The sequence below is a fragment of the Streptopelia decaocto genome (genome assembly GCF_964273445.1).
Source record: "Streptopelia decaocto genome assembly, chromosome: 1".
Taxonomy (NCBI): domain Eukaryota; kingdom Metazoa; phylum Chordata; class Aves; order Columbiformes; family Columbidae; genus Streptopelia; species Streptopelia decaocto.
In genome coordinates this window covers 213,003,264-213,031,150 of record NC_138663.1, presented here as the reverse complement: position 1 = coordinate 213,031,150, position 27,887 = coordinate 213,003,264, and the positions used below count along the sequence as shown (strand labels likewise).

Genomic DNA, 27,887 nt, shown 5'->3' with positions numbered 1-27,887 from the left:
GAGGCCTGAGGAGACTTTATTTACAGCAACACAAAGCAGTACAAAAAAAAGACAAGTGAGATATGCAGTCTCTTGTCACAATCCCACCCCCACAGGCGCACTCTGGTGCGAGAGCTGCGCGCGCACATCCTGCTCCTGGAGCGGGGGAGCAGACGCCCCGGGCAGCGCGCGCGGCGGGTCCGTCCGCTCGGTGGGTCCGTCCGCTCAGCCGCTGCCCAGCACGCCGCCGAGGCTCAGCCACTGCCCAGCACGCCGCCGAGGCTCAGCCGCTGCCCAGGATGCCGCCGAGGCTCAGCCGCTGCCCAGCACGCCGCCGAGGCTCAGCCGCTGCCCAGCACGCCGCCGAGGCTCAGCACCACGGGCTCGGCGTTCAGGTGCGTCCCGAAGGAGAAGCAGCTCCCACCGCCGCCGATGAGCAACAGCTCCTTCTCCTCTGGCAGAAACACACTGCTATGGTTATGCAGCATTAATGGCCACTCCAGATGCTCCTAAAAAAGGAAAGGAGATTTTGAACATACAGGACTTCAACACATGTACCACATACAACGCTGTAGAGATATTTCATACGGTACCTTTGTTAGAAAGAACAACCACAGTGGGTCTCATCTAGGAACATTTAGTCCACTACACCACCCACAAATGTGGGCAAAACTAAACAGCCAGAGCGCGCAGGAACAGGAAACGACACACTGCTCTGGTGTGTTCCATGCACCCAACAGCCTGCAGTTCACCGACTTGTAGCGAGAATGTCTTTGTACTCCCTGAACTTCAATGTTCTTCCTTCCAAGAACACAGACGGTCACTTTTTGAATCCATGTAAATCTGTGGCATTCGTGTCCTGTGTCAGAGTTCCAGAGTTAACTATGTTTCATATGAGGGACTCTTTTCCACCATATCACCTGCCAGCTTCTTTTTACGTCTCCTAGATCTCACATCAGCAGAAACAACGAGCAGTGACGCGCTCCTCGCCACAGAAGAGGCGGCCCAAGACGTGCAGTTATCCGCAAGCTCAGGAAAGCGAGCGCAGCTCAGGTGACGGGCTGGAGCAGGAACAAAACCGCCGTGTTGGCAGCTGAGCTGTGGCTGCGGCCGCTGGAACCCGAAGGGACGGCGTGCGGAGGCACCGCGCCGCAGGTTTAACCCGCCCGCAGCCAAGAGCACGACTGCTCACCCTCACCCCAAGGGGACAGGGGGGAAACTCGGCCCTTCCTCACGCGGGAGACGCTTCGCTCCCTTCAGCACCCTTGTTGCCCTCCCCGGAGCCCCCAGGCTGGGCGCAGCTCTCGGCCTGTCCTCGCACGGCAGACGCTCCGCTCCCTTCAGCACCCTTGTTGCCCTCCCCGGAGCCTCCGGGCTGGTCCCCAGCTCTCGGCCTGTCCTCGCACGGCAGACGCTCCGCTCCCTTCAGCACCCTTGTTGCCCTCCCCGGAGCCCCCAGGCTGGGCGCAGCTCTCGGCCTGTCCTCGCATGGCAGACGCTCCGCTCCCCTCAGCACCCTTGCTGCCCTGCAGGACGGTCTCCCCGGAGCCCCCAGGCTGGGCGCAGCTCTCGGCCTGTCCTCACACGAGGGCTCCCACCCCTCTGATCATTTTTGTGGCCACCTCTATACCCATTCCAACAGGTCCAAGTCCTTCTTGTACTCCAGGCAGTGTTATCACAGATGAGAGTCACTCAAAGGTTTAGACCACATTTTGCCTGGAGTATGCCAAAATCCAGCTACGTGATGTAACCTGTATGACTGTCGTTCACTGAACCACAGAACCGAATCGTACAACCGCTGAGGTTGGGAGGGACCTGAGTGTGATCTAGTCCAACCACCCTGTTTAAGGCAGGGTCAGCTACAGCAAGTTGCTCAGTCCTTGCCCAGTCAGGTTCTGAGTATCTCCAATGGTGGAGACACCACGGCCTCTCTGAGCAACCTGTTCAGTGTCTGTTCATCCTAGCACTACAAAGTTTTCTATGTTTAAATGGAGTTTCCAGTATTTCCATGCTGTTTTCTTCTTCAGGCAGCAGCTATAGTACACAGCAATTTCCACAATTAAGTTTTTAATGAAGTTGTACCACAAAGGCTAACTGAGGCTCCGGTGTGACCGGGCTCTTCCACAGACATTGAGATGACGGTGCTGGTGCCCTCAGTCCCGCTCCCGGTGTGAACGGAGCTGCTCTGCGCCGCTGCACGCCCAGGCTCCCTCTCCTAACACCACTGTGCTCTCCGGGCTGGTAACAGCACTTCAAACCAGATTCTGCCTCAAACACGAGTGCTTATTCCACTCTCAGATTGGCTACTTTGCATTCTCTGCTCCGTTTCAGGGAATAGCACTGAAGGTACCATGTTCCCTCACGGAACACCGTTTCCCTTGAATGAAGGATGTCGGTACTCACCACATCGATTGTGTAGTCCAAGCAGAGACCAGTCATTAAGTCGATAACGGTGACGCCTGGCACAGAAGACGAACGAAGCCACACTCCACCAACAAGCAGAAGTTTTCCATCATGAACGTGTGCAGTATGTGAATACCTGTGCGGTCAGAACGAGACTGAACTCCATCAGTAAGAGATGCAGGTCTTGCAGGCCAAAGATCCGCAGCGGAACGCCCTCTGCTTACCTCGGGACGAGAGGAGGCTGCGTCTGCACCGTCTGCCACCGGAAGCCGTGGTCCAGCGCCCTCAGGAGCAGGACGGAGCCCAGCGGGCGCTCGGCGGCGCCCAGCCCCCCCGCGATCAGCACGCCCCCGTTCCAGCCGCAGGCGCTGTGCGAGTGCCGGCCCTCGGGAGCCGGGCCCTGCACCGGGACCTGCGAACACAGACCGAGCTGCAGCCGGGCCCTGCACCGCGACCTGCGAACACAGAGCGAGCTGCAGCCGGGCCCTGCACCGGGAACTGCGAGCACAGAGCGAGCTGCAGCCGGGCCCTGCACCGGGACCTGCGAACACAGAGCGAGCTGCAGCCGGGCCCTGCACCGGGACCTGCGAACACAGAGCGAGCTGCAGCCGGGCCCTGCACCGGGACCTGCGAACACAGAGCGAGCTGCAGCCGGGCCCTGCACCGGGACCTGCGAACACAGAGCGAGCTGCAGCCAGCCCAGCCAGGCCCTGCACGGGGACCTGCGAACACAGAGCGAGCTGCAGCCGGGCCCTGCACCGGGACCTGCGAACACAGAGCGAGCTGCAGCCGGGCCCTGCACCGGGACCTGCGAACACAGAGCGAGCTGCAGCCGGGCCCTGCACCGGGACCTGGGAACACAGAGCGAGCTGCAGCCAGGCCCTGCACCGGGACCTGCGAACACAGAGCGAGCTGCAGCCGGCCCAGCCGGGCCCGGTCCTGTGCCCGGCGGGACGCGACGGCCACGGGGCGGGAACAGCGCAGGGGGGAGCAGAGCACGGGTGAAAGGAACAGTCAAAGCACCCTAACCCTAACACATGTTCCTCTAGGGGTGGTTAGGTAGAAGTGTCTCCATTTACACTATCTCCAGCATTTCTCTGCCCTTAATACACTTAGTATCATCCAGCCTTCCTAACGGGTTCACAGTATCACAGTATGTTTGGGATTGGAAGGGACCTCGGAAGATCATCCAGTGCAATCCCCCCATGGAGCAGGAACACCCAGCTGAGGTTACACAGGAAGGTGTCCAGGGGGTTGGAATGTCTGCAGAGAAGGAGACTCCACAACCCCCCTGGGCAGCCTGGGCCAGGCTCTGACACCCTTACTGAGAAGAAGTTTCTTCTATTTCTGCACATTTATTAGAGGTAATTTTATTTTGCAATCTTGCGTGCTGCTTTTCTGTCCAAGACCACGAGTTTATGAACAGCTGGACTATGCAGTGACCAGCAAAGCCCGGATCAGCGGCTCAACCCCAGAGCAAAGTAAATGCCGAACCGCAGGACTAACGTGCAGAAAGGAAACGGTCAGCACAAGCACCAAAGGAGAAGGTGTGAGAGGAGGGCTGAAAGGAGCATCACAGCAAACACGCTGTGGACAGAATTTCAAGCGCCATCCGGTCCATCCCTGTCTCCCAACGCAAATTCAACTGTATCTATTCCCATCTGGGGAGATGGTTATTTAGTAGTTTCTGAAAGTCTGCAGTGACAGTTTCTTTAGGCAACCCATGACAGCACTTCACTACCTTCACAATTAATGGCTTTTCTTGGTACCCAACTGAAGTTGCCCTTTCAACAGATTCCTTGTACTACCCAAATAAATGCAGAGAACGGGGTTTTTTGTCCTCTATGCAGCTATATTTTACATATTTGAAGATTTATTTCTATCCTGAAGCTTCTCCAGACTCAATAGCTACAAGTCCTTCAAAATCTTCCCCTGCAAGGCACATGGTCTGGTCACTCTCGTTGCATCTCTATAGAGCTGTAGTGAATCACAACATGAATCAGAGAACGTCCTGGGCTGGAGGGACCCGCAGGACCATGGGGTCCAGCTGCTGTCCCTGCACAGTCACCCCACGGTCACCCCGCGTGTCCAAGGACGCTGCCCAGGCTCTTCCTGAGCGCCGTCAGCCGGGGCCGCGACCCCTCCCGGGAGCCTGTTCAGTGCACTGTCTCCATCCTTCTCCCAGGAGTCGGCTCTGGGTGCTTCACAAGGGTCCTGCTGAGTGTGAGCACTGAAGGACCAGTTCACTGTCTCCATCCTTCTCCCAGGAGTCGGCTCTGGGTGCTTCACAAGGGTCCTGCTGAGTGTGAGCACTGAAGGACCAGTTCACTGTCTCCATCCTTCTCCCAGGAGTCGGCTCGGGGTGCTTCACCAGGGTCCTGCTGAGCGTGAGCACTGAAGGACCAGTTCACTGTCTCCATCCTTCTCCCAGGAGTCGGCTCTGGGTGCTTCACCAGGGTCCTGCTGAGCGTGAGCACTGAAGGACCAGTTCACTGTCTCCATCCTTCTCCCAGGAGTCGGCTCGGGGTGCTTCACCAGGGTCCTGCTGAGCGTGAGCACTGAAGGACCAGTTCACTGTCTCCATCCTTCTCCCAGGAGTCGGCTCGGGGTGCTTCACCAGGGTCCTGCTGAGCGTGAGCACTGAAGGACCAGTTCACTGTCTCCATCCTTCTCCCAGGAGTCGGCTCTGGGTGCTTCACCAGGGTCCTGCTGAGCGTGAGCACTGAAGGACCAGTTCACGCGTCTCACAGGTAACACTCCTGGTTACACACCTGAACACACACAACAGCATAATACAGCTTACTCATGTTTAGCTTGCCGTCTCCTGTAATTATGCAGCTCTCACACTACAATTGTGCTAGGCACTATATTTAAATCTCAGTCTATCTTTAATAAACCGCAATTTGTTTTTCCACAGGTATTTCTTCCATGTCAGAGTAATTTTCCCTTTCATCTTGTCCATTACGGGCCTACTCTGCCTGACGGTACCTGCCTATATAATACAGATACTCTTTGCTTCGTTGCTCCTGATGTTAACAGCTGGACCCCAGGGCTGATCCTGTGGGACAGCACCATTTCCAGAGCGTGATTTCTGAACATCCTGAAAGTCTGATTTCCAATCGGTTTTGCAGTGCTCTGCAATACTCATGTTAAAATCACGTTTCCTTAGTACGGTATCGAAGTGTCACTCGAGATGTGCCACGGTCCTGCTGAAGTCGCCATACGCGCCCTTTCTTCAGGACAAACCTACCGCCGTGCCACAGAAAAACAATGACAACAAATCACTTCTTGAACTCTTGCTGGTGGCCATTTCTCTCCCAGTTATCTGCCAGATATTTATAGGCTGTTACTATTGGTTTCCGCATTTTTGAGGACCTGAAATGAAGCTGATTTGGCATATGTGCAGGTTGAGAGCACCTGTTTCATTAAATTTACTGAATAACAGTCACTTTCAGTGCAAAGAAGAATAATAAGTAAAGGGGGAACTGACAAGCAAAACCACACAGAGGCACAAACCTGATAAGTGAGGGATAACGGAGACAATGCCAAAGATCAACAATCTGCAGTCACGAGCCCAGGGGCCAGTAAGAAACTCCAGCCAGCTCTGGAGAGGCCAGGCTGGACTCCAGCTGAGAAAGGGACCTGAGAACAGGAGGGTCCAGGAGGCTCAGGAGCGGCCCTGCGGGACTGAACGAGGCTCATAAGGGAACGCTTAAGGGAGCGGGATCAGGGGGGAACAACAGAAAAGGGCACAGAAGGGGTCAGCGGCATGTAAACAGTCACCGGTCAGTACACCTGTCTGACTGAGCTTGGCACCTCACCAATCTGTCTTGCCGATTAAATCCTCTCGTAAGCATCCCTCTATGTAACATCACTCCCTGCCCCACGCGTGTGAGCGATGCACGAGGTGCCCGCGGCTGCAGGGACGTGCGCCAGTGACCACGGAGCAGGACACAGGGCAGGGAGCGCTCCTGCGGCTCCTGTGCCAACGGCTGCAGCGAGGGAGGGTCCGGGAGCTGGAGGGGACACACAGCCTGCTGCCAGCGGCTGGAAACTAAACCACTTCACAGTCGTTGTGACCAAGACAGGCACCCATCACCACTTTGCTCACGAGTCTTCACTGTTCACAAACAACAAACTGAGGAGAGCACTGTTCCCAGTTGGGTCCTTTAGAATCTGCTCCAAGAGGTTCTTCAACGTGCTTCAGGAATTCGCTGGACCTGTTAGCGTCTGCTGTATGACGCTCTCAGCTGACATCTGGGAAGTTACAATACCCGCAAGGACAAGGGCAGCTGATCTAGATATATCCCTTAACTCCTTATAGGATAACTCATCGGTGTTGTCGTCCTGGCTGGGTGGTCGACAGCAGACCCGCACAACATCTGCTTTATTCGCTTCCCCTTAATCCTTACCCAGGCTCCAACTGTCGTGGTCAGCGTCAAGCACCACACCATCCACCCCGCCCCACACACAGCGCCAACCGCCACCTGGCCCGCCCCGCCGGTCCCGAATGGCCCGTAACGCCCGCCACGGCGCGGCAGCCGTGGGACGCACCCCCAGGCCTCGCTCGTGCCAGCGGGGCTGCAACTCTGGGACTGCGCCTGAGCTGCCCACGCCTCCTGGTCGTTCCTTACGCTGCGTGCAGCAGCACAGAGACACTGGAGCTGTGCGCCCGCGTACCCGGCACAGCGCAGACGGACCGACAGACCCCGCCGGCACAGCGCGGACGGACCGACAGACCCCGCCGGCACAGCGCGGACGGACCGACAGACCCCGCCGGCACAGCGTGGACGGACCGACAGACCCCGCCGGCACAGCGCGGACGGACCGACAGACCCCGCCGGCACAGCGCGGACGGACCGACAGACCCCGCCGGCACAGCGCGGACGGACCGACAGACCCTGCCGGCACAGCGCGGACGGACCGACAGACCCCGCCGGCACAGCGCGGACGGACCGACAGACCCCGCCGGCACAGCGCGGACGGACCGACAGACCCCGCCGGCACAGCGCGGACGGACCGACAGACCCCGCCGGCACAGCGCGGACAGACCGACAGACCCCGCCGGCACAGCGCCCCAGCAGCGCCAGCGTGCTGTCCTGCGGCTCATCGCTGGCGAGCCTGGTTTCATTTCCTTCCCCCTTCAAATCTAGCTCAAAGCTCCTTCAACGAGCCCCGCTAACTCCTGTGCAAACACTCCCTTGAGTGACCCCTCTGAGCCAGGTGCGCCCTGTCTGCTGCCAGCAGCCCATCAGAACACCCCAAATTCTGCTGCTGACACCAGCCATGGAGCCAGGTATTGATCGGCTGGGTCCTCCTGCTTCTTCCAACACCATTCCCTGCAACTACAAGGACAGAGGAAAACACAACTTGTGCTCCCGAACTCTCAACCAGTGGTCCCGAGGCCCTGAAGTCTCCTTTGATCGCCCATGGACTTATTATTGCAACTTCATTGCTGCCTACCTGAAAAAGCCATAATGGCTCTGAGCACCATACAGGTAGGAAGTTTTCTCATAACGTTTTTGACGCGGGCCCATGGGGGCAGCAGAGTTCCCTAAGAAGTGGGTCTGGCCAGCGTACTGGGCCTTCTGCTCCCCTCAGAGCAAAGTCTCCTACGACAATGACCCATCTTTTTTTCCCGTTTAAAGTGGTTTTGACTCTGAACGGTCACGGGGAAATCTTATCAACATGTAAAATGCCCAATGGGAGAGCAGAAACAAGGCGGAGACAGAATGTTCTCAGCAGCACCCAGCAACAGGGCAGGAGGCAATGGGCACAAACTGAAATAGGAAAGAAACCCACTTAAACACCAAAACCCCTCACGTTTTACTACAAGGGCAGTCGAGCGCTGGTACAGGCTGCCCAAAAAGGTTGTGGAGTCTGCACTGTAGAAATGATCAAAGCTCAACTGGACAATATCCTGAGCCACCTGTTCTGGTTACACCTGCTTAAGCAAGGGTGCTGGACTAGACGATCTCCAGATGTCCCTTCCAGCCCCAAGCACTCTGAGAACACCGCATTTCAGTAAACAGCAAGGTGTTCGGAAGTCAGCTCTACCGCAAACCGCCACGGAGCACGACAACCCCGGCAATGCCACCTGCCCCAGCAGGGCCCGCCCGCCGCGGACCCGGCGCCGCGGGCAGCCCCGCCATGGGGCAGCGTCCCCCCGCCGGCAATGCCACCTGCCCCAGCAGGGCCCGACCGCCGCGGACCCGCCACCGCGGGCAGCCCCGCCATGGGGCAGCGTCCCCCCGCCGGCAATGCCACCTGCCCCAGCAGGGCCCGACCGCCGCGGACCCGCCACCGCGGGCAGCCCCGCCATGGGGCAGCGTCCCCCGCCGGCAATGCCACCTGCCCCAGCAGGGCCCGACCGCCGCGGACAGCCCCGCCATGGGGCAGCGTCCCCCCGCCGGCAATGCCACCTGCCCCAGCAGGGCCCGACCACCGCAGACCCGCCACCGCGGGCAGCCCCGCCATGGGGCAGCGTCCCCCGCAGCCCCGGCTCTTACCGCAGCTCTTACCGCGGCGCAGGACAGCGCCTTGGCGCGCAGGAAGCACCAGTCCCCCAGCACCGGCTCCGCCGCCGAGCGCCCGCCGTACACGAACAGGAGCCTCTCGCCTGCGGGCAAACACACCGGGTGCAGGAAGTTACAGCCTGGTATGCCACAAAGCAGAAGCATCTGTTTGCATACAGAAGTTAATGCAGTCGGGCAGAAGTTTTATATTAGGACACCACGCAACCTGACAAACACCTCCAGATTTTAGCAATAAATTGCTTCATAGATACAGCAATTACTCTTGTATCTAAATCTTTTATAAGCTGCACAGAAGATCAAGTATCTTCAGGAAGAAGCTGTATTCTTCAATTCCTGCTCAAAAGACCCCCATAATCCACTTATGCAGTTTCTGGATGCTTAAGGTCTGAATGGGAATCACACACTATGGCCTCAAAAGCAAAAGGAGAAAACATGTTTTTAATGGACTTAAGAAATGAAAATTTATGCAACAGAAAGATTACATGTGTAGAACTAATAAAACTAGAAATAGCAATCATCATAGCAATACAATGACATGTACGTATCCCAAGAAAACAGATAAATCCTCACAGGACAAGAATGCGTATTTGTTAATACAAAAGGGAGATAATGATAATCTAAGTGTGTAGGAGTTAATCTGGAGAAGCCTTAAAACGGAAGTACAAAAGGTGAAAAAGTATCACAGAATGGTTTGGGTTGGAAGAGACCTTAAAGACCATAGAACCGTTTGGATTGAAGGGACCGTCCCAGCTCCCCAGTGCCCCCCCGCCATGACAGGGACATCGTCACAGCTCAGGGTGCTCAGAGCCCCGTCCAGCCTGGCCTGGGGTGTCTCAGGGATGGTTCAGCCACCACCTCTCTGCCCAACCTGGGACAGGCTCTCACCACCCTCAGGGCAACAATTCCTCATATCCGGCCTGAATCTCCCTCCTTTAGTTTAACCCATCACCCCTTGTCCTGTCACAACAGGCCCTGCTCAAAAGTCTGTCCCCATCTTTCTCATCAGCCCCTTTTCAGTCCGGAAAGGCCACACTAAGGTCTCCTGGAGCTTCTGTTCTCCAGCTGAACACCCCAACTCTCTCACCTGTCCCCAGCAGAGCTGTTCCAGCCTCGGGTCATTCCTGGGGCTGCTCTGGCCCCTCTCAGCAGCTCCATGTGTGTCCTGTGCTGAGGACCCAGAGCTGGACCAGCGCTGCAGGGGGGTCTCACAGAGCGGGGCAGAGGGGCAGGGTCCCCCAAACCTGCTGCCCACGGGACTGGGACGCAGCCCAGGACACGACTGGCTTCTGGGCTGCGAGCGCACGTGGCCGGGCCACGGCCGATCTCTCACCCCAGCACCCCCAGGTCCTTCTCCGCAGGGCTGGAGCCCGGGTTGATACTGGAGCTCCCTCCATCCGCACTCTGCATTGATACTGGAGCTCCCTCCATCCGCACTCTGCATTGATACTGGAGCTCCCTCCATCCGCACTCTGCATTGATACTGGAGCTCCCTCCATCCGCACTCTGCATTGATACTGGAGCTCCCTCCATCCGCACTCTGCATTGATACTGGAGCTCCCTCCATCCGCACTCTGCATTGATACTGGAGCTCCCTCCATCCGCACTCTGCATTGATGCTGGAGCTCCCTCCATCCGCACTCTGCATTGATGCTGGAGCTCCCTCCATCCGCACTCTGCATTGACACTGGAGCTCCCTCCATCCGCACTCTGCATTGATGCTGGAGCTCCCTCCATCCGCACTCTGCATTGATGCTGGAGCTCCCTCCATCCGCACTCTGCATTGATGCTGGTGCTTGCTCTGACTCAGGTGCAGGAGCCTGTACCCTGTTGAACCTCATGAGGCTCGGTGGGCCCACTGCTGCAGCTCTCCAGGTCCCTCCGGGTGGCATCCTGTCCCTCAGGCGCGTCAGCGGCACCACGCAGCTCGGTGTCATCCGCAAACCTGCTGAGGGTGCGCTCGATCCCACTGTCTCTGTCACTGAGGAAGTCATTAATATGGACCCTGACGGGACACCACTTGTCCATCCACTCACTGAGCCATTACCCACCGCCCTCTGGATGTGACTATACAACCAGTTCCTCATCCACTGAACAGTCCACCCATCAAATCCATATCTCTCCAGTTTAGACAGAAGGATGTTGTGGGGGATCACATCAAAGGCTTTTACAGAGTCCAGACAGATGCCATCCAGCCGTCCCTTTGTCGGCTGGTGCAGTCGCTCCACCACAGAGGCCACTAGGCTGGTCAGGCAGGACCTGCCCTTGGAGAGGCCGTGCTGGCCGTCTCAGATCCCCCCCCGTGCCCACGCGCCTCAGCACAGCTGCCTGGGGTCTGCCGTGACGTCCCCAGGCACAGCGTGAGGCTGACAGCTCGGCAGATCCAAGGGTCCTCCCCTCTACCCTTTTAAAAATGAGTGCAGCGATTCCCTTTTCCAGTCACCAGGGACTTCACCCGACTGCCATGACTTCTCAAATATCACGGAGAGTGGCTTGGCAATGGCATCGGCCAGCTCCCTCAGGACTCTGGGATAGAACTCACCGGGTCCCACAGGCTCCTCGAGCGGTCACAAACCTAATCCTCATTTACAGTGGGAGGGACGTGGTTCCCACAAACCTAATCCTCATTTACAGCGGGAGGGACGTGGTTCCCCCCGTCCTGGTCTTGCAGTTAATTTTCCACTCGAGAAGTGTGGGGAGAGAGCTTTCCAGTGAAGACTGAGGCGAAGGAGTTGAGTACCTCAGCCTTCTCCTTGGCCACTGTTAACAGTTTGCCAGTCTTGCTCATCAGGGGACTACACGTTCTTTGCCTTTCCTTTTCTGGTTTACATACCCGCAGAAGCCCTTGTTATTCTCTGCATCCCTTGCCAAGTTCAGCTCCAAGCTCATCTGTGCCTTGGCCTTCCCGACCCCGTCTCTGCACAACCAGGCAGTGTCCCTCTGCTCTTCCCAGGACACCTGTCCCTGCCTCCACCGCCTGTGCGTTTCCTCCTCGTCCTCGGGTTTGACCAGCAGGTCCCCTCTCAGACGCGGCAGCAGGCACGGGTCACGAGCCGACAGGACGGCAGAGCCCAGGCGCTGGGACCAGCGCTGCAGAGCCTGGTTCAGGCCTGGAGCCAGCGGTGTTCCCCAGCGCTCAGCACCGGGTCCTGTCCTGCTCAGCCTGGTCATCAATGACCTAAATGCCGGGACCGAGTGCACCCTCAGCCAGTTTGCGGATGACACCAAACCGGAGGAAGGGCTGACACGGCAGAGGCTGTGCTGCCATCCCGTGAGACCGGGACAGGCTGCAGCCCTGGGCAGAGCAGAACCTGGTGAGGTTTAACCAGGCCAGGCCGGGGCCTTTACCCGGGAGGAACGACCCCCGGCTCCAGCACAGGTTGGGGGACCTGCTGGAGGCAGCTCTGTGGAGAGAGACCTGGGAGTGCGGGGGACGACAGGGTGACCATGGGCCAGCAATGTGCCCTGTGGCCAAGAGGCCAACGGGACCTGGGGTGTGTGAGGAAGAGTGTGGGCAGCAGGTCAGGGAGGTTGTTCCTCCCGCCCTGCTCTGCCCTGGGACGCCCCATCTGCAGAACTGGGGTCAGAAAGGACCAGTCACGTGTAAACGGGCTGCTGGGCAGTATGTCCGTCTGGCCACATCCCAAACCCTAAACAGGAACAACGGAAAATCAGCCCTTCCGTTTGTAGGTAGGTGTGTTTGTGAGAAGGGAGCCAACTAAACTGCCGTTGCAAATACGTATTGTAGCACTTTCAAAAATGCATTAAGAGCATGTTTCAGCATTATACAATCATATATATTTTTTTATTCCTGTCCTGCATCTAGAAAATTAACAAGATTGCAGCTCATCTATAATAAAAGTCATTATGACACGGTATCTGTTGTATGGGTCTGTAACGAACCAAGCGTGTGTTAACGGCATAGATAACTGAAACCATGATCAATTGTTGGATCAAAACACTCAGTTGCTCCATTCAGGAAACTCAGCTGAGCCTGCTCAGTCTTTCCCTTTTGGACTTGACAAGCGAGAACGGCACAAGCAGCGCTGGGGAGATACAGCAAGAAAAATACCTTCAAAGGAAGTTTAAGCCTTAAGTCTCTAAGACTGGAGAAAAACCCACCACTGGAACAAGACCTTTACAAAATGCAATTGGACTCTCTGAAGTGATGATGAATCTATGAAGATCATATTCTTTCAAAAATGTTCAGCAAAAAGCTGTTGTTTCAGGTGAAGGAATACAATGCAACAACAGTAACTGTATAGCCTGTACTACACAAAAAGCAAGGCTATATTACGACAATTTGCCTTTTAGACGTCACTGTCTGGACAGGACTGTCCCATACATCCTGGAATTTACATACCTGCACACACCTACAGCTATTCCACTCTCTCCAGGCTTCTCACCTTGGAACACGACCTCCGTTGCGCTGTGTCGCCAACGCGGAGCAGCTGGCTCGGAGCCACGCTGCACACTGACAAGCTCCACCGTAAAGTCCTCTGGGTCTGGGTCATTACAGGGTTCAGGAAACTTCAGCCACAACATTCCCAAGCCTGCGCCTGACGGGGATGTTCGTCCTCCTGTCACCAGCGCCAGAGTGTTCGAGAGACGTGACACCGTATGGTAGAGCCGCCCATCTGTGGAGATACGGAACATCACGGTTCACAGCAATCCTCCTCCCATTACATTTATAGAATCAGAGAACCGTTTTGGTTGGAAAAGACCATCAAGTCCAGCCATTAACCTAACACTGCCAAGTCCTCCTCTAGACTGTGTCCCTAAGTGCCACATCCACACATCTCTTGAGTACCTCCAGGGCTGGTGACTCCAGCTCTGCCCTGGGCAGCCTGTTCAATGCCCCACAGCCCTTTGGGGAAGAAACTGTTCCCAGATCCAACCTCAACCTCCCCTGGCGCAACTTGAGGCCGTTTCCTCTGCTCCTGGCGCTTGTTCCTGGGGAGCAGAGCCCGACCCCCTCTGGCTCCAAGCTCCTTTCAGGCAGCTCAGAGAGCAGAAGGTCTCCCCTCAGCTCCTGTTCTCCAGCTGATCCCCCAGGTCCCTCAGTCTCCATCACATTGTGCTCCAGCCCCTCACCAGCTCCGTTCCCTTCTCTACACTCGCTCCAGCACCTCAAGGCCTTTCTTGGCGTGAGGGGCCCAGAGCTGCCCCAGGATTTGACATCACCGTGACATCACCTTTCCATTAGACATTTTGCTGTTAGCTCAAGAACCTGTTCCTTAGACTTGTCATCAGCACGGAACTCACCCCATCTTTCACCGGAATGCTCTGTTTTCACACGGCCAGCTTTCCAGCAGCCTGCATGCCTAATTAGCACATTGAAATGTCTCACACGGCAGTGCTGTCCATCCTCCTCCCCAAAGCCTCCAGTGGTGAGAATCACATTGGGTTCTATGAGAATGGAGTGGTGACCGTAACGTCTCAGGCCAGAAGTTTCGGGGGGCAGCGCACAGGCTGCTGCAGTGACAGTCCCCGCTGTCCGGACAGGACTGTCACCATGAACTGCAGGGCAAAGAGAAACAAAGAGCTCAGGCACAAGCAGGAACGAAGGGCTGCATTTTACATGAGAGGTTAAGCAAGTATGTTCAGCTTTTCGAGAAGAAAACATTGTGAAGCAAGTCGACAGAGCACACAGACAACTGGATGTGACCTAGAAATCAACCTGCAATGGTTAAACTACCCTGTGCCAACTTTCAGCCTCCGCTCCCTGCTCCTCAGCTCCTGACAGTTCTGAGGCTCTTTAATGGGGGCAGCTGGGACCGGCTGAGAGAACCGTGTCCTGAGCGGCTGCAGCGAGACAGCGTCACTGCACCGCCTTCCTGACAACACAGCGTCACTGCACCGCCCTCCTGACAACACAGCGTCACTGCACCGCCCTCCTGACAACACAGCGTCACTGCACCGCCCTCCTGACAACACAGCGTCACTGCACCGCCCTCCTGACAACACAGCGTCACTGCACCGCCTTCCTGATAACACAGCGTCACTGCACCGCCCTCCTGACAACACAGCGTCACTGCACCGCCTTCCTGACAACACAGCGTCACTGCACCGCCCTCCTGACAACACAGCGTCACTGCACCGCCCTCCTGAGAGCACAGCGTCACTGCACCGCCTTCCTGAGAGCACAGCGTCACTGCACCGCCCTCCTGACAACACAGCGTCACTGCGCCGCCTTCCTGACAACACAGCGTCACTGCACCGCCTTCCTGACAACACAGCGTCACTGCACCGCCTTCCTGAGAGCACAGCGTCACTGCACCGCCTTCCTGAGAGCACAGCGTCACTGCACCGCCCTCCTGACAACACAGCGTCACTGCACCGCCCTCCTGACAACACAGCGTCACTGCACCGCCCTCCTGACAACACAGCGTCACTGCACCGCCCTCCTGAAAACACAGCGTCACTGCGCCGCCTTCCTGACAACACAGCGTCACTGCGCCGCCTTCCTGACAACACAGCGTCACTGCGCCGCCTTCCTGACAACACAGCGTCACTGCACCGCCCTCCTGACAACGCAGCGTCACTTCACCGCCTTCCTGAGAACACAGCGTCACTGCACCGCCCTCCTGACAACACAGCGTCACTGCACCGCCCTCCTGACAACACAGTGTCACTGCACCGCCTTCCTGACAACACAGCGTCACTGCACCGCCTTCCTGACAACACAGCGTCACTGCACCGCCTTCCTGACAACACAGCGTCACTGCACCGCCTTCCTGACAACGCAGCGTCACTGCACCGCCTTCCTGACAACACAGCGTCACTGCACCGCCCTCCTGACAACACAGCGTCACTGCACCGCCTTCCTGACAACACAGCGTCACTGCACCGCCCTCCTGAGAGCACAGCGTCACTGCACCGCCTTCCTGAGAGCACAGCGTCACTGCACCGCCCTCCTGACAACGCAGCGTCACTGCGCCGCCTTCCTGACAACACAGCGTCACTGCGCCGCCTTCCTGACAACACAGCGTCACTGCACCGCCCTCCTGACAACACAGCGTCACTGCACCGCCCTCCTGACAACACAGCGTCACTGCACCGCCCTCCTGACAACACAGCGTCACTGCACCGCCTTCCTGACAACACAGCGTCACTGCACCGCCTTCCTGACAACACAGCGTCACTGCACCGCCTTCCTGACAACACAGCGTCACTGCACCGCCTTCCTGACAACACAGCGTCACTGCACCGCCTTCCTGACAACACAGCGTCACTGCGCCGCCTTCCTGACAACACAGCATCACTGCACCGCCCTCCTGACAACACAGCGTCACTGCACCGCCTTCCTGAGAGCACAGCGTCACTGCACCGCCTTCCTGAGAGCACAGCGTCACTGCACCGCCTTCCTGACAACACAGCGTCACTGCGCCGCCTTCCTGACAACACAGCGTCACTGCGCCGCCTTCCTGACAACACAGCGTCACTGCGCCGCCTTCCTGACAACACAGCGTCACTGCACCGCCTTCCTGACAACACAGCGTTCGTCACCTGAACAGCAGAGAGCAGCAGAGAAGGAACAAACACCTGCAAGCTGCATTTCCAAGTTTCTTGCTAGATTTTGACGCTACCTTCACAAAAGCACCAAAATAAAGTTCCAAAGCATGATGAATCATCTCTGTTAACTCCAATGATCTTACTACAGCAGAACATTCTCTCTAAATACTATACCCCTTAGTATGAAACAAGCTTTGAACACGGGACTCTAGCTCACCCATGCACTGTACAAATGGTTCTATTTTAATGGTTTTATTTCAAGTGATTTTGCATCTTGTTTCAATCAAGTGCCCTATTCTTGTGCTATAAGGCTGGTGAGGTGGAGGGCAGTGGGTCCCAGTGTGCTTCTTGTGTGCCATACCCAGAAAAACCGCCTGTACTGAACGTTGTTTAGTAAAAGAACCTACTTTGTATTGTTTGATTTGTATCTCATCTCCTGGGGCTCCAACGTCTTCCTACAGCTGGATCCTTCTAGACTGAGGGATTCTTTCATTTCAGGAAATACACCCACCATGCTCTGTTTGGAAGACTCAGCACCTGCACTGGGGACCAGGGACCCACGTCTACGGGAGGAGAGCTGGGGCACACACCGGTATCTGAGACAAACCTTCGGACGTTCCCAGTAAAAAATACCGAAGCATGGGTAACATGTCAGACTTTGAAGGCTTTTGCTATCAGTTTTGAACACAACAGAAGCAGCAGCAGAAAGACCCTATTCCTGTCTCCAATGAATCAAGTGTCTGAGCAAAGGTCAGATTTGTTTTCCTTCAAACTTAAGGACAGATCCTGTGCGTACAGGGGCCTTTAAGGCCTGAACATCAGGATGAGTGACACTCGCACGGTGTATGTGACCACATGCACATTTATTCAGCTTCAGTGTCACTACACGTTTCCACTTCTAATACGACAACACATGGCGCTGAGGATGCCATCCTGCTTCACCGCCTTCCAGCCGCCCTTCCTGCTCCTGGAACACGGGTTTCCAGCGCAGAGAGAACTACTGGCGCTGCTGCACTGCGGACAACACCAGTGACGTGACACAGGTCAAAGAGCTCCGCTGTCCACCCTGAGGAAGGCACCAAGCAGCCAAAGGCAGGAACGTCCTGGACTGCGGCGGCTGCCGGGCCGTTCTATCACGGACACATGGGCTCGGTCCAGGCTGCTCCGCAGCTGCGCCGCTCTTCTACCGTCTCAAAAAGGGCACACACAGATAGAAAAGCATTTCAGAAACAGAAACACTACACATACAGTTCCACTCACAGGGGACAACACCACAAAGCACATGACGTGCTCCCAAGTGCTCTGCTGGACAACACTGCGGTAGCGCAGTCATAGAATACAACCACCTCTCGCGAGTGGAAGAGCAGAACGGCTCAGAACGGCATGTGTGGAGGCAACAGGGAACAAACTGGAGAGGGAGGGCCTGCCGGATCCCAGACACGGGAGCAGGAGCAGGCAGACCCGCACTGCAGCCACGCACTGGGGCCCCCGTACAAACAGCAGTGAGAGCTGCTCAGGGTCAGTAAATGGGAAGAGTGAAACTGATGAGAACCACCAGCGTCAGGATGAGGCCCTGGCCTCACTGCAGGCAGCAGCACCATTGCTGCGGGGATGGGGACAGCTACTCGGATCAGCATGCCAGCTGTTCCTTCCCGGCCCTTACCGCCTCCCAAAATCTCCCAGAGAAGCCTCCATGGTTAAAACAATACTATGAAAACCCGTCAGTGTGTACCTGCCACGCTGGATAACAACGGAGTCCAGGAAGGTTCCATCCCCTTCGACGCGGCCAAGACAAAGTAATGAGAACACTTCAGATGCCATTCCTGCAGCAGGCCCAAAAAGGAAACAAACATCCTGTGAGTCGGTCTGCAGACGGAGCAGTATTGCCTGAACATCGCCATCAAGAACTCAGAGAACTGAAGCTGAGACCGAAAGAACAGACGGACAATGACTGGAGAGAGGCCTGAGGAGCAGCATTGTGTTGTGCTGTTTCTCCGACCCGGGGGGCTGCTGCTAACAATGGCTGTTGTGTGGCTTCGCCTGCTGCTTCAGCCAGAGCCCCAGTCTCCTGAAAGCTGTTGTGATGAGGGTCTCTTCGACCCAGGGACAATCGCTGCTGTCCAGAAGATGTGTTCTCACCTGCAGCCTCAGTCACACGTGTCCCCCACCTGCTCCCCCAAACAACGGCCAACAACAAGGAGCACGCCCAGAGCTCGCCAAGGGTCCTGAGCTCACCCGGTGCACCAGGGAAAGACCCGAGTGCTGGACATGCAAGCGCTGGCAAAAGAAAGCGTGGGTCTCTCGAGCCTGCGCAGTACGAGCCTGGGTTGTGAAATCAAGACGGAGACTGGGCTGAAACAACGGGAGCGAGGGGGGGGAAGAAGCACAAAAGGTGACTCCAGAATGGACACCGCTGAAGATCTTCCCACCAGAGGATCCCGACCCACGACGGAGGACCGGCCGGACTCCACGGGACCGGAGACCAGAGGAGCTTCTGGAACCGGACTGGTGACAAACGCAACCTCTTTCTCATCTTTACTTTTACGTTTCCCCGTTTCTTTCCCCTTTTCTTTTTCTTACTCTCTCTATCACGTGCCGCTTTACGGGCAAATTAATAAAGTAACACTGCTTGATTGAATTATAACCCCTTGGCATTTTGGTCACCTTAATTTTGCGCTCCAGCGGCGGCCGAGAGCCAGAACACTGCGGCTCAGCCTGAACACCCTCCTCACCCAACCCCAAGGCTCACAGCTCGGGCATTTCTCAGCAAGAAGCTGTGTCCTTCCTCGATGGACTTCTCATCCATGAACCTACCCAGTCGCTCTCTGAACTCACATAAACTTTCATCATCCGCAACATATTGTGGTGAAGAGTTCCACAGCGTAACTGCACCTTACAAGAGGAATCTCTCTCTTTTGTTTTGAGTCAGTTTCCTTCGTGCTGCCCAGAGCTGAGCACAGAAAAGAGCGAGGGCTGTGTACCACAGGCACGGGGTTCTTAAAGGTCATGGAATACAAGTGATCCCAGAGAAATCAAAAATGTTCCAAGGTGCAACATGGTCTCTGCTGGCTGACAACACATAAACGTGACTCCAGTCTGGCCTTGGGACCTCTCTAGACGCAGAAGCACAAGCAACAGGAGAGGAAGTCCATAGCAAGACCAGAGTCCAGCCTGGCTGTTATGGACATCAGGGAACTGAGTACGCCCCTTCCCACGGGGTGGGACGTATTCCGACAGCTACATGAACAGAAAGCATAAACGTGAATTTAAAAGGCACAATATCAGCATAATCATCCCGACTTTTACCAGAAGTAAAAAGCCTTGAGCAGCGTAGGGGAAAGGGACCTGGGGGTCCTGGGGACAGCAGGGTGACCATGAGCCAGCACTGGGCCCTTGTGGCCAGGAAGCCAATGGGACCTGGGGTGGGTTAGAAGGGGGTGGTCAGTAGGTCAGAGAGGTTCTCCTGCCCCTCTGCTCTGCCCTGGGGAGACCACACCTGGAATCTTGTGTCCAGCTGTGGCCCCTCAGTTCCAGCAGGACAGGGAACTGCTGGAGAGAGTCCAGCGCAGCCACCAAGATGCTGGAGGGAGTGGAGCATCTCCCGTGTGAGGAAAGGCTGAGGGAGCTGGGGCTCTGGAGCTGGACAAGAGGACACTGAGGGGGGACTCATTCATGGGATCAATATGGAAAGGGGCAGTGTCAGGAGGATGGAGCCAGGCTCTGCTGGTGACAACCAGGGACAGGACAAGGGGCAATGGGTGCAAACTGGAACACAGGAGGTTTCACTTGAATATGAGAAGCAACTTGTTGGGGGTGAGGGTGGCAGAGCCTGGCCCAGGCTGCCCAGGGGGGTTGTGGAGTCTCCTTCTGTGCAGACATTCCAACCTGCCTGGACACCTTCCTGTGTAACCTCAGCTGGGTGTTCCTGCTCCATGGGGGGATTGCACTGGATGAGCTTTCCAGGGCCCTTCAGCCCCTGACATCCTGTGGTTCTGTGATCTTTTGAAAAGCAATACCCAAAAATTAGTGGAAATACTGAAAATGGAAGAATCCACTGTTCATCCCTGGGCAAATTATTCTAAAAATGAGTCGCTCTCAGCACTGTGTATTTTACATTTCTTATCTAATTCAATCAATCTTCTTTCCAGTAAGACCTGGATCTTCCTTTATCTCCCAGGCTAATTGTAGACCTCTCTGTTACCACGTATCTTACTCCTGTGCAAATCTTTCAGCTTACAGTTGTGTACACGTTAACCTCATCTATAAGGAGAGCAATAAAGAGTTTTCACTTTCTCATGTACAAGCAGTTGTCTTGATCTACAATAACTCTTGTGCACATTTCTTTCCACACCACTTTCAGCGTCTTTGCCCTCACGTAGCACATGTTGGCGAAACACACGCAGGCACGTTAAATGGTTCTCACGCTGCAGGCTTTACATTCCCAGAGAGAATCACAGAGAACCACAAAGTCAAAACAGAAACTTCTGATAAGTGTCCTACAGGATATTTATCTCAAAGTTACTCAGTATTTTTGACTTCTCATCCAGACTTCAAACAGTCACAAACTTTGCCAGCATTTAACATCAAAATTGCAAATAACAGAGTCATAGTTAAATTTCAATCATTAATACAGCAAAGCCTGTACAAAGTCAGACCAAAAAATATCTGAAACTACTAACCTATCCCCAACAATGAGGAACGGGAACAGCCTACAGAAGTGCAAAAGGCAGGACAAGTGCATGTACTTCCCCCAGCAATGCTGCCAACCCTTTGCAGTCAGGAACCTCACATCAGGTGTATTTTTTGTATTGACTAATCCTCAATGGATTTCTCTTTGATTAAAACAATTGCCCCTTGAGGCCATGCACACTCACAGCATCCACCAGATCTTTCGCAGCAGCAGCGGGTTTTCTATGCTAAGACTGTAGCCCTGAGAGAGCACTCGCAGGGGAGGAACAAGCAGCTCTTTGAGCACCAAAGAGCCTCTCCCAGTGCCCCCTGCCCAGCTTTCCGCGAGCTTCCTGCAGGCTCCGCACCAGCCCCGTCTGATCCCAGATCTTCCTGCCCGTACGAACATCTGCGCCTCAGCAGCTGCTGTACAGGATCGTGGCTACGAGAAACTGCAGAAACCTCATCAAATCAAAGCCAAGCCACTGGCATTCAGAATAAAGGAACGTTACCTCGTATTCATCAAAAGGCTCCAGAGCCTGCACTCTCTGCTGCTCTTCTAGTGGAGTACAACGGGTGAAAAACTCATTCATATCCATGACACTGCACTCGGTCCAGCCCTGGAAAGAGAAATCCCTCACAATCATTACCCCTGGAAGGACAGAGACTCGCCTCCCACAAGAGAAGAAAACCCCTGAATTGAACACCTGTGTGATCCTTCAGGATTGTCTAGAATCTGGTGAGGATGGATCTTTTACCTGTAAAGCTCTTAAGAACTTATTTTATTATATCAAAAGTCTCGGAGGAACCCCCCTTGCCTCACACCCATGCCACAAAGCACACTGCGCACTGGTTGGACGACCTCTGAATGACTGCTCATGCTGGTAGAGAGGCAGCGTCCCAGCCCTGGCCCTGTTCACTCCAGCTCACAACTGACACAGCCAGTGGCCTCCCAAGCTCTGTGGCGTCGCCCTCTGCCCCAGCCCATCCGCGCTGCCCGCCCGGGGCGGGGGAACCTGCCTGTTGGAGGAAGCGGCGCTGCTGCGCGCCGCAGTCCGGGTACCGCGCCAAGGAGCGCAGCGCCGAGCCCCGCCGGCTGAAGTGCCGCTGCATGACGCGCCCGAAGGGGTCCCGCGGGCGCACCTGCTCGTACAGCACGAAGCACGCCCGCGGGAAGCGCCCCGCTGCCCACCGGATCAACGCGTCCGACCTGCGGGCAAATCGAGCACAGACGTTAAACAACTGAGGGCCCACCTGTCACACGGCAAACGCAACGTATCTTCTTGCAACACCATTAAACACGTTATTAAGGCACCCTGGCAGAGGTAACACACAAAGAGAAGCCTGTGCTGGAGACCCATGAACATCCTTCCCCCATCCGTGCAGAGAACTCGGGGGATGAGAAGAACAAAAACTCAAACCCTTCCTCGGAGGTTTTGCTGCTGTTTCCTCCTCCCTTTCAGGACGCCAAGCGGCACCGATTGTATTACCAGGAGCTGACTGGGACTTGCAGGGATTTCCTGAGGTCCCAGTCATAAGACGGGAAGTCCCCAGGAGACACACACAAAGCAGCTCGTTCTCATTTCGCTAACAGACGACACGTCCACTAACCTGCTGTTTTCCATGTAGGTGAGCACCACCTCTGCTATGAAGAGGGTGGGGGCTTCGCTGTCGAGTCCTGCTCCCGCCAGGGCTCCCTCCAGCTCAGACAGCTCTGACAAATCCACTCCCAGTAACTTATAATCCTCTCCGGAAAAGGCAATGACTCCTGGGGGACAGAAACGGCACCACGTCCCCGCAGAGCCGACGCAGTACTGGGGCCAGAAAGGGCAATCGAAGAGTCAGCCACACAGGCAAGCGCTGGTGAGACCGTGCACACCGACTCCATCCTCCGAAAAGTACACGACAACCCCACCGCTAAACGAACCGCTAAGGGATAACGTGAAGGAGCAACCCATTGAATGCAGATATAAAACTCCATTATTCCCAATGTAAACTTCACCCACAGAATTATCACATTTACTGTAACAACAAAACTTTATCATATTTCCTTTAAAAACGTTTTTATAGAACCACTACAATTCAGAATCAAATCTCAAGTGCTCTCATTCATAGACCTTTCAGTTCAGGCTCAGAAAGCGCCGCTGCCCTGACAGGATCTGAATGGTCTGTCTCACAACCATGAAGCCGTTCTCATGTTTTCACGGTTTGTTCGGCTTTGAACAGATTCCATCTGTGTAACCTGGCGCCGAATCCTGACCGAGCAGTGCGAGTCCCCAGGCCAGTCCCACAGATCGCTGTCCTTGGAAATAAGTTCCAGCTCATTATTTGCGAGCATTGTCATGGCATATTTCTGTACCCCATAAAAATACCATAAGCTATAGCTTGTCGGCCCGTTTCAACCAAAACCAAATAATGAACAAAGCAAACTGCAAAGTACCTTTAGAAATCACCTACTCTATAGCTCCATATTAGTGCAATCCAACAATTGCACCTGTCTTGAGAACTGTCAATCTCTGCTGCTCCCAAAGGCACCCAACACCGGAGGCAAACCAGCCTCCTTCAGGAGATAATTTCTGTAACAACTAACTTGTCTGTCCCTCACTTCCTGCCCTCCGGACACAGATAACAGGGTATTCCCAACTCTTTTAGTCTGGGTAACTGAAGAAGATTGGTAGGGACAGAACTCTTTGCTGCTGATATTAAACATGTGCATGGATTCAAGAGGAAACTGAACAAGCCCGTGGCAAAGCTGCTCACTAAGACTTGTTCAGCCGCTCACCGGGGTCAGGGACTCGCGCTCTGTAGCTGTCTTCCATCTCTGTTTAAATTGATTATTACAGTCTACATGCGGTGGCTTACACATGTCCCTGTTGTATTTCATTCCACATCTTCCAGAGCATTCATGTACTTTGTCAAAATCCTGCTCTCATCCACCACTGCAGCTCCCCCAGGTTCCCGCTGGTTTATTACAGTTTAACCTTCTATAGCACATCACCTAGAAGACGAATGGAAACCTTGAGGGAAACCGCACGCAGGAGGAGCCTCTAGTAAACCCCAGACTTTCCATTGTGCCACTGAACTGCCCCTCAGTACTTAGCATAACAATCCTTTCAGCTCTGCTTATATTCTATAGCAGTTTCATAAGGCTCAGATTTTCCTTCCTTGGAGAGAAGGAAAAGTCGTCAGGTAACATAACACCTGATGTTTTATTACAGTCAAGGCAGCTCAGAGTCGTGCCTTCTCTCCCACCCAAAACCACATAAACCTCAGTGTAGTTTAGGTTGGGAGGAGCCTCTGAAGGTCCTCCAGCCCAAGTCCTTGCTCCCAGCAGGGTCACCTGTATCAGGCTGCTCAAGGCTCTGTCCAGTTGAGCTCCGACTATCTCCAAGGCGGGAGACTCCACCACCTTTCTGGGAAATCTGCTACCGTTTCTAACCACTCACATGGCAGGAAAACAAATCAAACCACCAAACAGCGCAACACCTGAACATTTTCATTATACGGAACTGAACTGCCCGCACTGCAACGAGCAGCCGCTGCCGGCCCGCTCTGTGACCCCAGAGCCCGGCCCAGCTCCTCCGCACGCGCCATCGGGCGCCGGAGCCCGCAGCACCGTCGCTTTCCCCGCACTTCCCCGGGCAGGCTCCGGCGCCGGCGCCACGGCATCGCCCGCCTGGGCCGTGCTGCCAGGGCCCCCCGCTGCCAGGGCCCCCCGCCGGCACGGGACCGGCTCCTAACAAGCCCACTCTGCCAGCGGGGCATTGTCATCTCCCAGAGCTTACGAATCAGTTCTTTTCTCCTATTTTTTTCAGAAAATGAACATGCTTTTCATCTACCACTTTGGAGTTCCTCTACCATCATATCTCACTTGTTAAAAGCTGAAACTGCATTTGCTTTTTCTAAACACTCAGTATCTAGAAAACGTTCCACAAATACCATACCCAGCTCCTCCCCTCCAGGCTCTCCCACCAGCGCCGACAGCTCTTTGGTTGCTTTGATGAGAGCGGCCTTTTGGCGCGCCACCCTTGGGAAATCCACCTCGTACACCACGGCGCCGTGCAGAAGGCCCATGTCCTTCAAACGGAAGAATAACGAGTCGAAGCCAGCGCCTAGAGACACGATCTGCAGAGAAAGTACCAGAACAAAGTTATGCACAACTCTAGCAGCGTCTTGGGCATCTAGGTGTGAGAAACACTCAACAACATAACTTGTAGAGCGACAAGATCAGGCAATCGTCTGCAAGAGGTAGAAGGATTTTGTGTAGTTATTGCTCCCTCTGAGATATTTCTGCTGAAGCGGCAGGTGGACAGCACAGCAGCGCCAGATTCCCTGCGCTCTCTGGGAAAGGACCACAGCACACGCACTTTCCACACGTATCATGGGAACTACCCGTACAACCAAAGGAAACGCACCTGTGTCCTGGGGTGGCCTTGGGTCTTCAGCAGGAAGTCTCGGACGCAGTGATCTACAGCGCGGGCGCGGATGTAATAACCCCTGCGGAATGACATTGAGCCGCAGTCACTGCCAGGAACCCCCCTTCTCCAGCACCGCCATTCTCCATTGCAGAAACGGGTTTTCTCCCTCAGCTTCTACCCAATATGTCTGATTGTGTCACATCTACAGCTTGGTAATAAATACAGATCTCCTGTATTCAGCGTTAACCAACAAGACTACAGATAACCCAGAGAAAACATAGATATCCTCGCTTGACCTGTTCCACTTTGCCTAAATATTCACTGAATAAACCAGTATAAATTCAGACAGTTAGAATGCTCCCTGCAACGAGTGGCCGGGTTCTTGCCCCACGTCACATGCCATAGCAATATTAACTCCTCCACTTACAGTGGACTGTTGGCTGTAACAAACGACTGACAGTGTGTGCAAATGCAGTGAGCAGGGAACAAAAAATGGCAGAGAAGCAATGACAGGAATTTCACCGCCTGTTCTCCCGAACGACTGGACCTACGTCTGCCTCCTGGACCACGGACCGTCTGCCTGGCCTGGCGGGCACCGGCACCTCTGTCCTTGGCGTTCGGGTTCATCGTGTCCCCGACAGGCTCACCAGCTCCTGTCACCCCTTCAATGAGCGTATTATCCCTGAGCCAGCAAATGAGTTACTGAACTCATCCTTGAAAACGAATGAGAAAACTACTGACTTGCTAATATTTTTAGCAGGTTAGTTTTCAAGACTTGTCTGAGTTAGTTTTCAGGAGCACTGAATACTGGAGTTAAGAACCAGTCACAGAACCACAGGATGGCTGGGGCTGGAGGGGACCTCTGGAGATCATCCAGTCAACCCTGCCAACGCAGGGTCACCGAGCGGATCACACAGGGTCACCGAGCGGATCACACAGGGTCACCGGGCAGATCACACGGGGTCACAGAGCAGATCACACGGGGTCACCAGAGCGGATCACACAGGGTCACAGGGCAGATCACACAGGGTCACAGAGCAGATCACACAGGGTCACAGAGCAGATCACACAGGGTCACAGGGCAGATCGCACAGGGTCACAGGGCAGATCGCACAGGGTCACAGGGCAGATCGCACAGGGTCACAGGGCAGATCGCACAGGGTCACAGAGCAGATTGCACAGGGTCACACAGCAGATCACACAGGGTCACCAAGAGATCACACACGGTCACAGAGCAGATCGCACAGGATCGCAGGTGGTTTGAATGTCTCAGAGGAGACTCCACACCCGCTCTGGGCAGCCTGGGCCAGGCTCTGGCACCTCCAAGGAAAGAAGTTTCTCCTTCAGTGTCGTATTTTACAAAGCTTTCAACCTGTGCCCATAAGCCGTGTAAAACCACACTAACATTTTTGAACGGTTATATCACTGGCAGTTCTCTGCAAGCTGCCGTGATGCACGTTTTCCTTAAGATGCTTTTTAACAAGCGGTGCCTTAAACAGAAGGGACAACCCGAGGGGCTGGGGAAGCCCCGAGCAGAGGGGCCAGACCGCACCGCGCCGGCCCGACCCGCGGCACCGGGACTCGCAGCCGGAGCAGCCGCGGGCCCCGCCCGCTCCTCACCGGTGGACGAGCGGCGCCCGCCGCCGCTGCCGCCCCGCCAGCAGCCGCAGGAACCGGTCCTGGACGTAGCCCCGCGCCGCCGCCGAGCACTTGCTGACGGCGCTGCTGCCGCCGGTGCTCTGGACCTGCGGACAAGGACACAGCGCTGCCCCGAGCCTGCGCGCCGGCTCTGCCGAGCGACCCCGCGGGCCCGGCGGCGCTCGGGGTGCGGGGCCGGCAGCGCCGCCCAACACCGCTCACCCCCGCCCCCGCGGCGCTTGGTCCGCGCGGCCCCGAACCGTCCGCCCGGCGCCGCCTGCGCAGACACCGGCGGGCTCCCCGCGCGGAGGGGGCGCTGCCCGCGGGCCCACTCGCGCGCTACCCGGCCGGGATCACTCGCGCGCTGCCCGCCCGGCCCACTCGCGGCGCTGCCCGCGGGCCCACTCGCGCGCTGCCCGCCCGGCCCACTCGCGCGCTGCCCGCGGCCCACTCACGGCGGCGGGGCGCGGGACGCCCGTGCGGCCGCGGCCCATCCTGCCCGCCCGGGAAGCCGCCGCAGCGACGGGAAGCGCGCGCGCTCTGCCGGACGCAGGAAGTGACGCACCGCGCGCGACTCCCGGCAGGGGAGTGTCCGGGCTGGAGAGATACCGGGGAGCGCGCCCCCTAGCGGGGCCGGCCCGGGCGCCCCCCCAGTGCCGGTCCCGGGGTCCCGGCCCGGCCTGGCCGCCACTGGGCTCCCGGTCCCGGGGTCCCGGCCCGGCCGTCCCACTCC

General features: G+C 56.0%; 1 protein-coding gene across 21 annotated transcripts; it reads right to left on the bottom strand.

The window, feature by feature from the left end:
* On the bottom strand, positions 1-27,707 carry LCMT2 (leucine carboxyl methyltransferase 2). 21 transcript variants are annotated; one of them, XR_014183653.1, is made up of 16 exons: positions 27,610-27,707; positions 27,137-27,261; positions 25,514-25,595; positions 25,043-25,223; positions 22,710-22,866; positions 22,119-22,308; positions 21,611-21,718; positions 18,163-18,253; positions 14,181-14,435; positions 13,322-13,552; positions 8,892-9,001; positions 2,607-2,837; positions 2,383-2,537; positions 934-1,040; positions 573-838; positions 350-488 (listed from the first exon to the last, which is right to left on the bottom strand). XR_014183653.1 is itself a non-coding variant. In XM_082048700.1 (14 exons), exons 1-14 carry the CDS (start codon positions 27,646-27,648, stop codon positions 321-323), a joined length of 2,061 nt encoding a protein of 686 aa, XP_081904826.1. In that variant the 5' UTR covers positions 27,649-27,707; the 3' UTR covers positions 1-320. The 21 variants fall into 21 exon arrangements, 10 of the variants coding, with proteins under 10 accessions (XP_081904826.1, XP_081904829.1, XP_081904822.1 ...); XR_014183659.1 differs by having other exon boundaries at positions 2,383-2,518; positions 2,607-2,794; XR_014183652.1 differs by having other exon boundaries at positions 573-1,040.
* Positions 27,708-27,887: the final 180 nt, after the last annotated feature.

Excerpts from the sequence above, each read along its gene's own strand:
- LCMT2 (XM_082048695.1), bottom strand. The coding sequence starts at position 27,648 with ATGGGCCGCGGCCGCACGGGCGTCCCGCGCCCCGCCGCC. Across the intron at positions 22,867-25,042 it reads GCCTGGAGGGGAGGAGCTGG|GAGTCATTGCCTTTTCCGGA; the intron begins GTATGGTATTTG and ends TCTGTCCCCCAG. Across the intron at positions 21,719-22,118 it reads AGCGCCGCTTCCTCCAACAG|GGCTGGACCGAGTGCAGTGT; the intron begins GCAGGTTCCCCC and ends TTCTCTTTCCAG.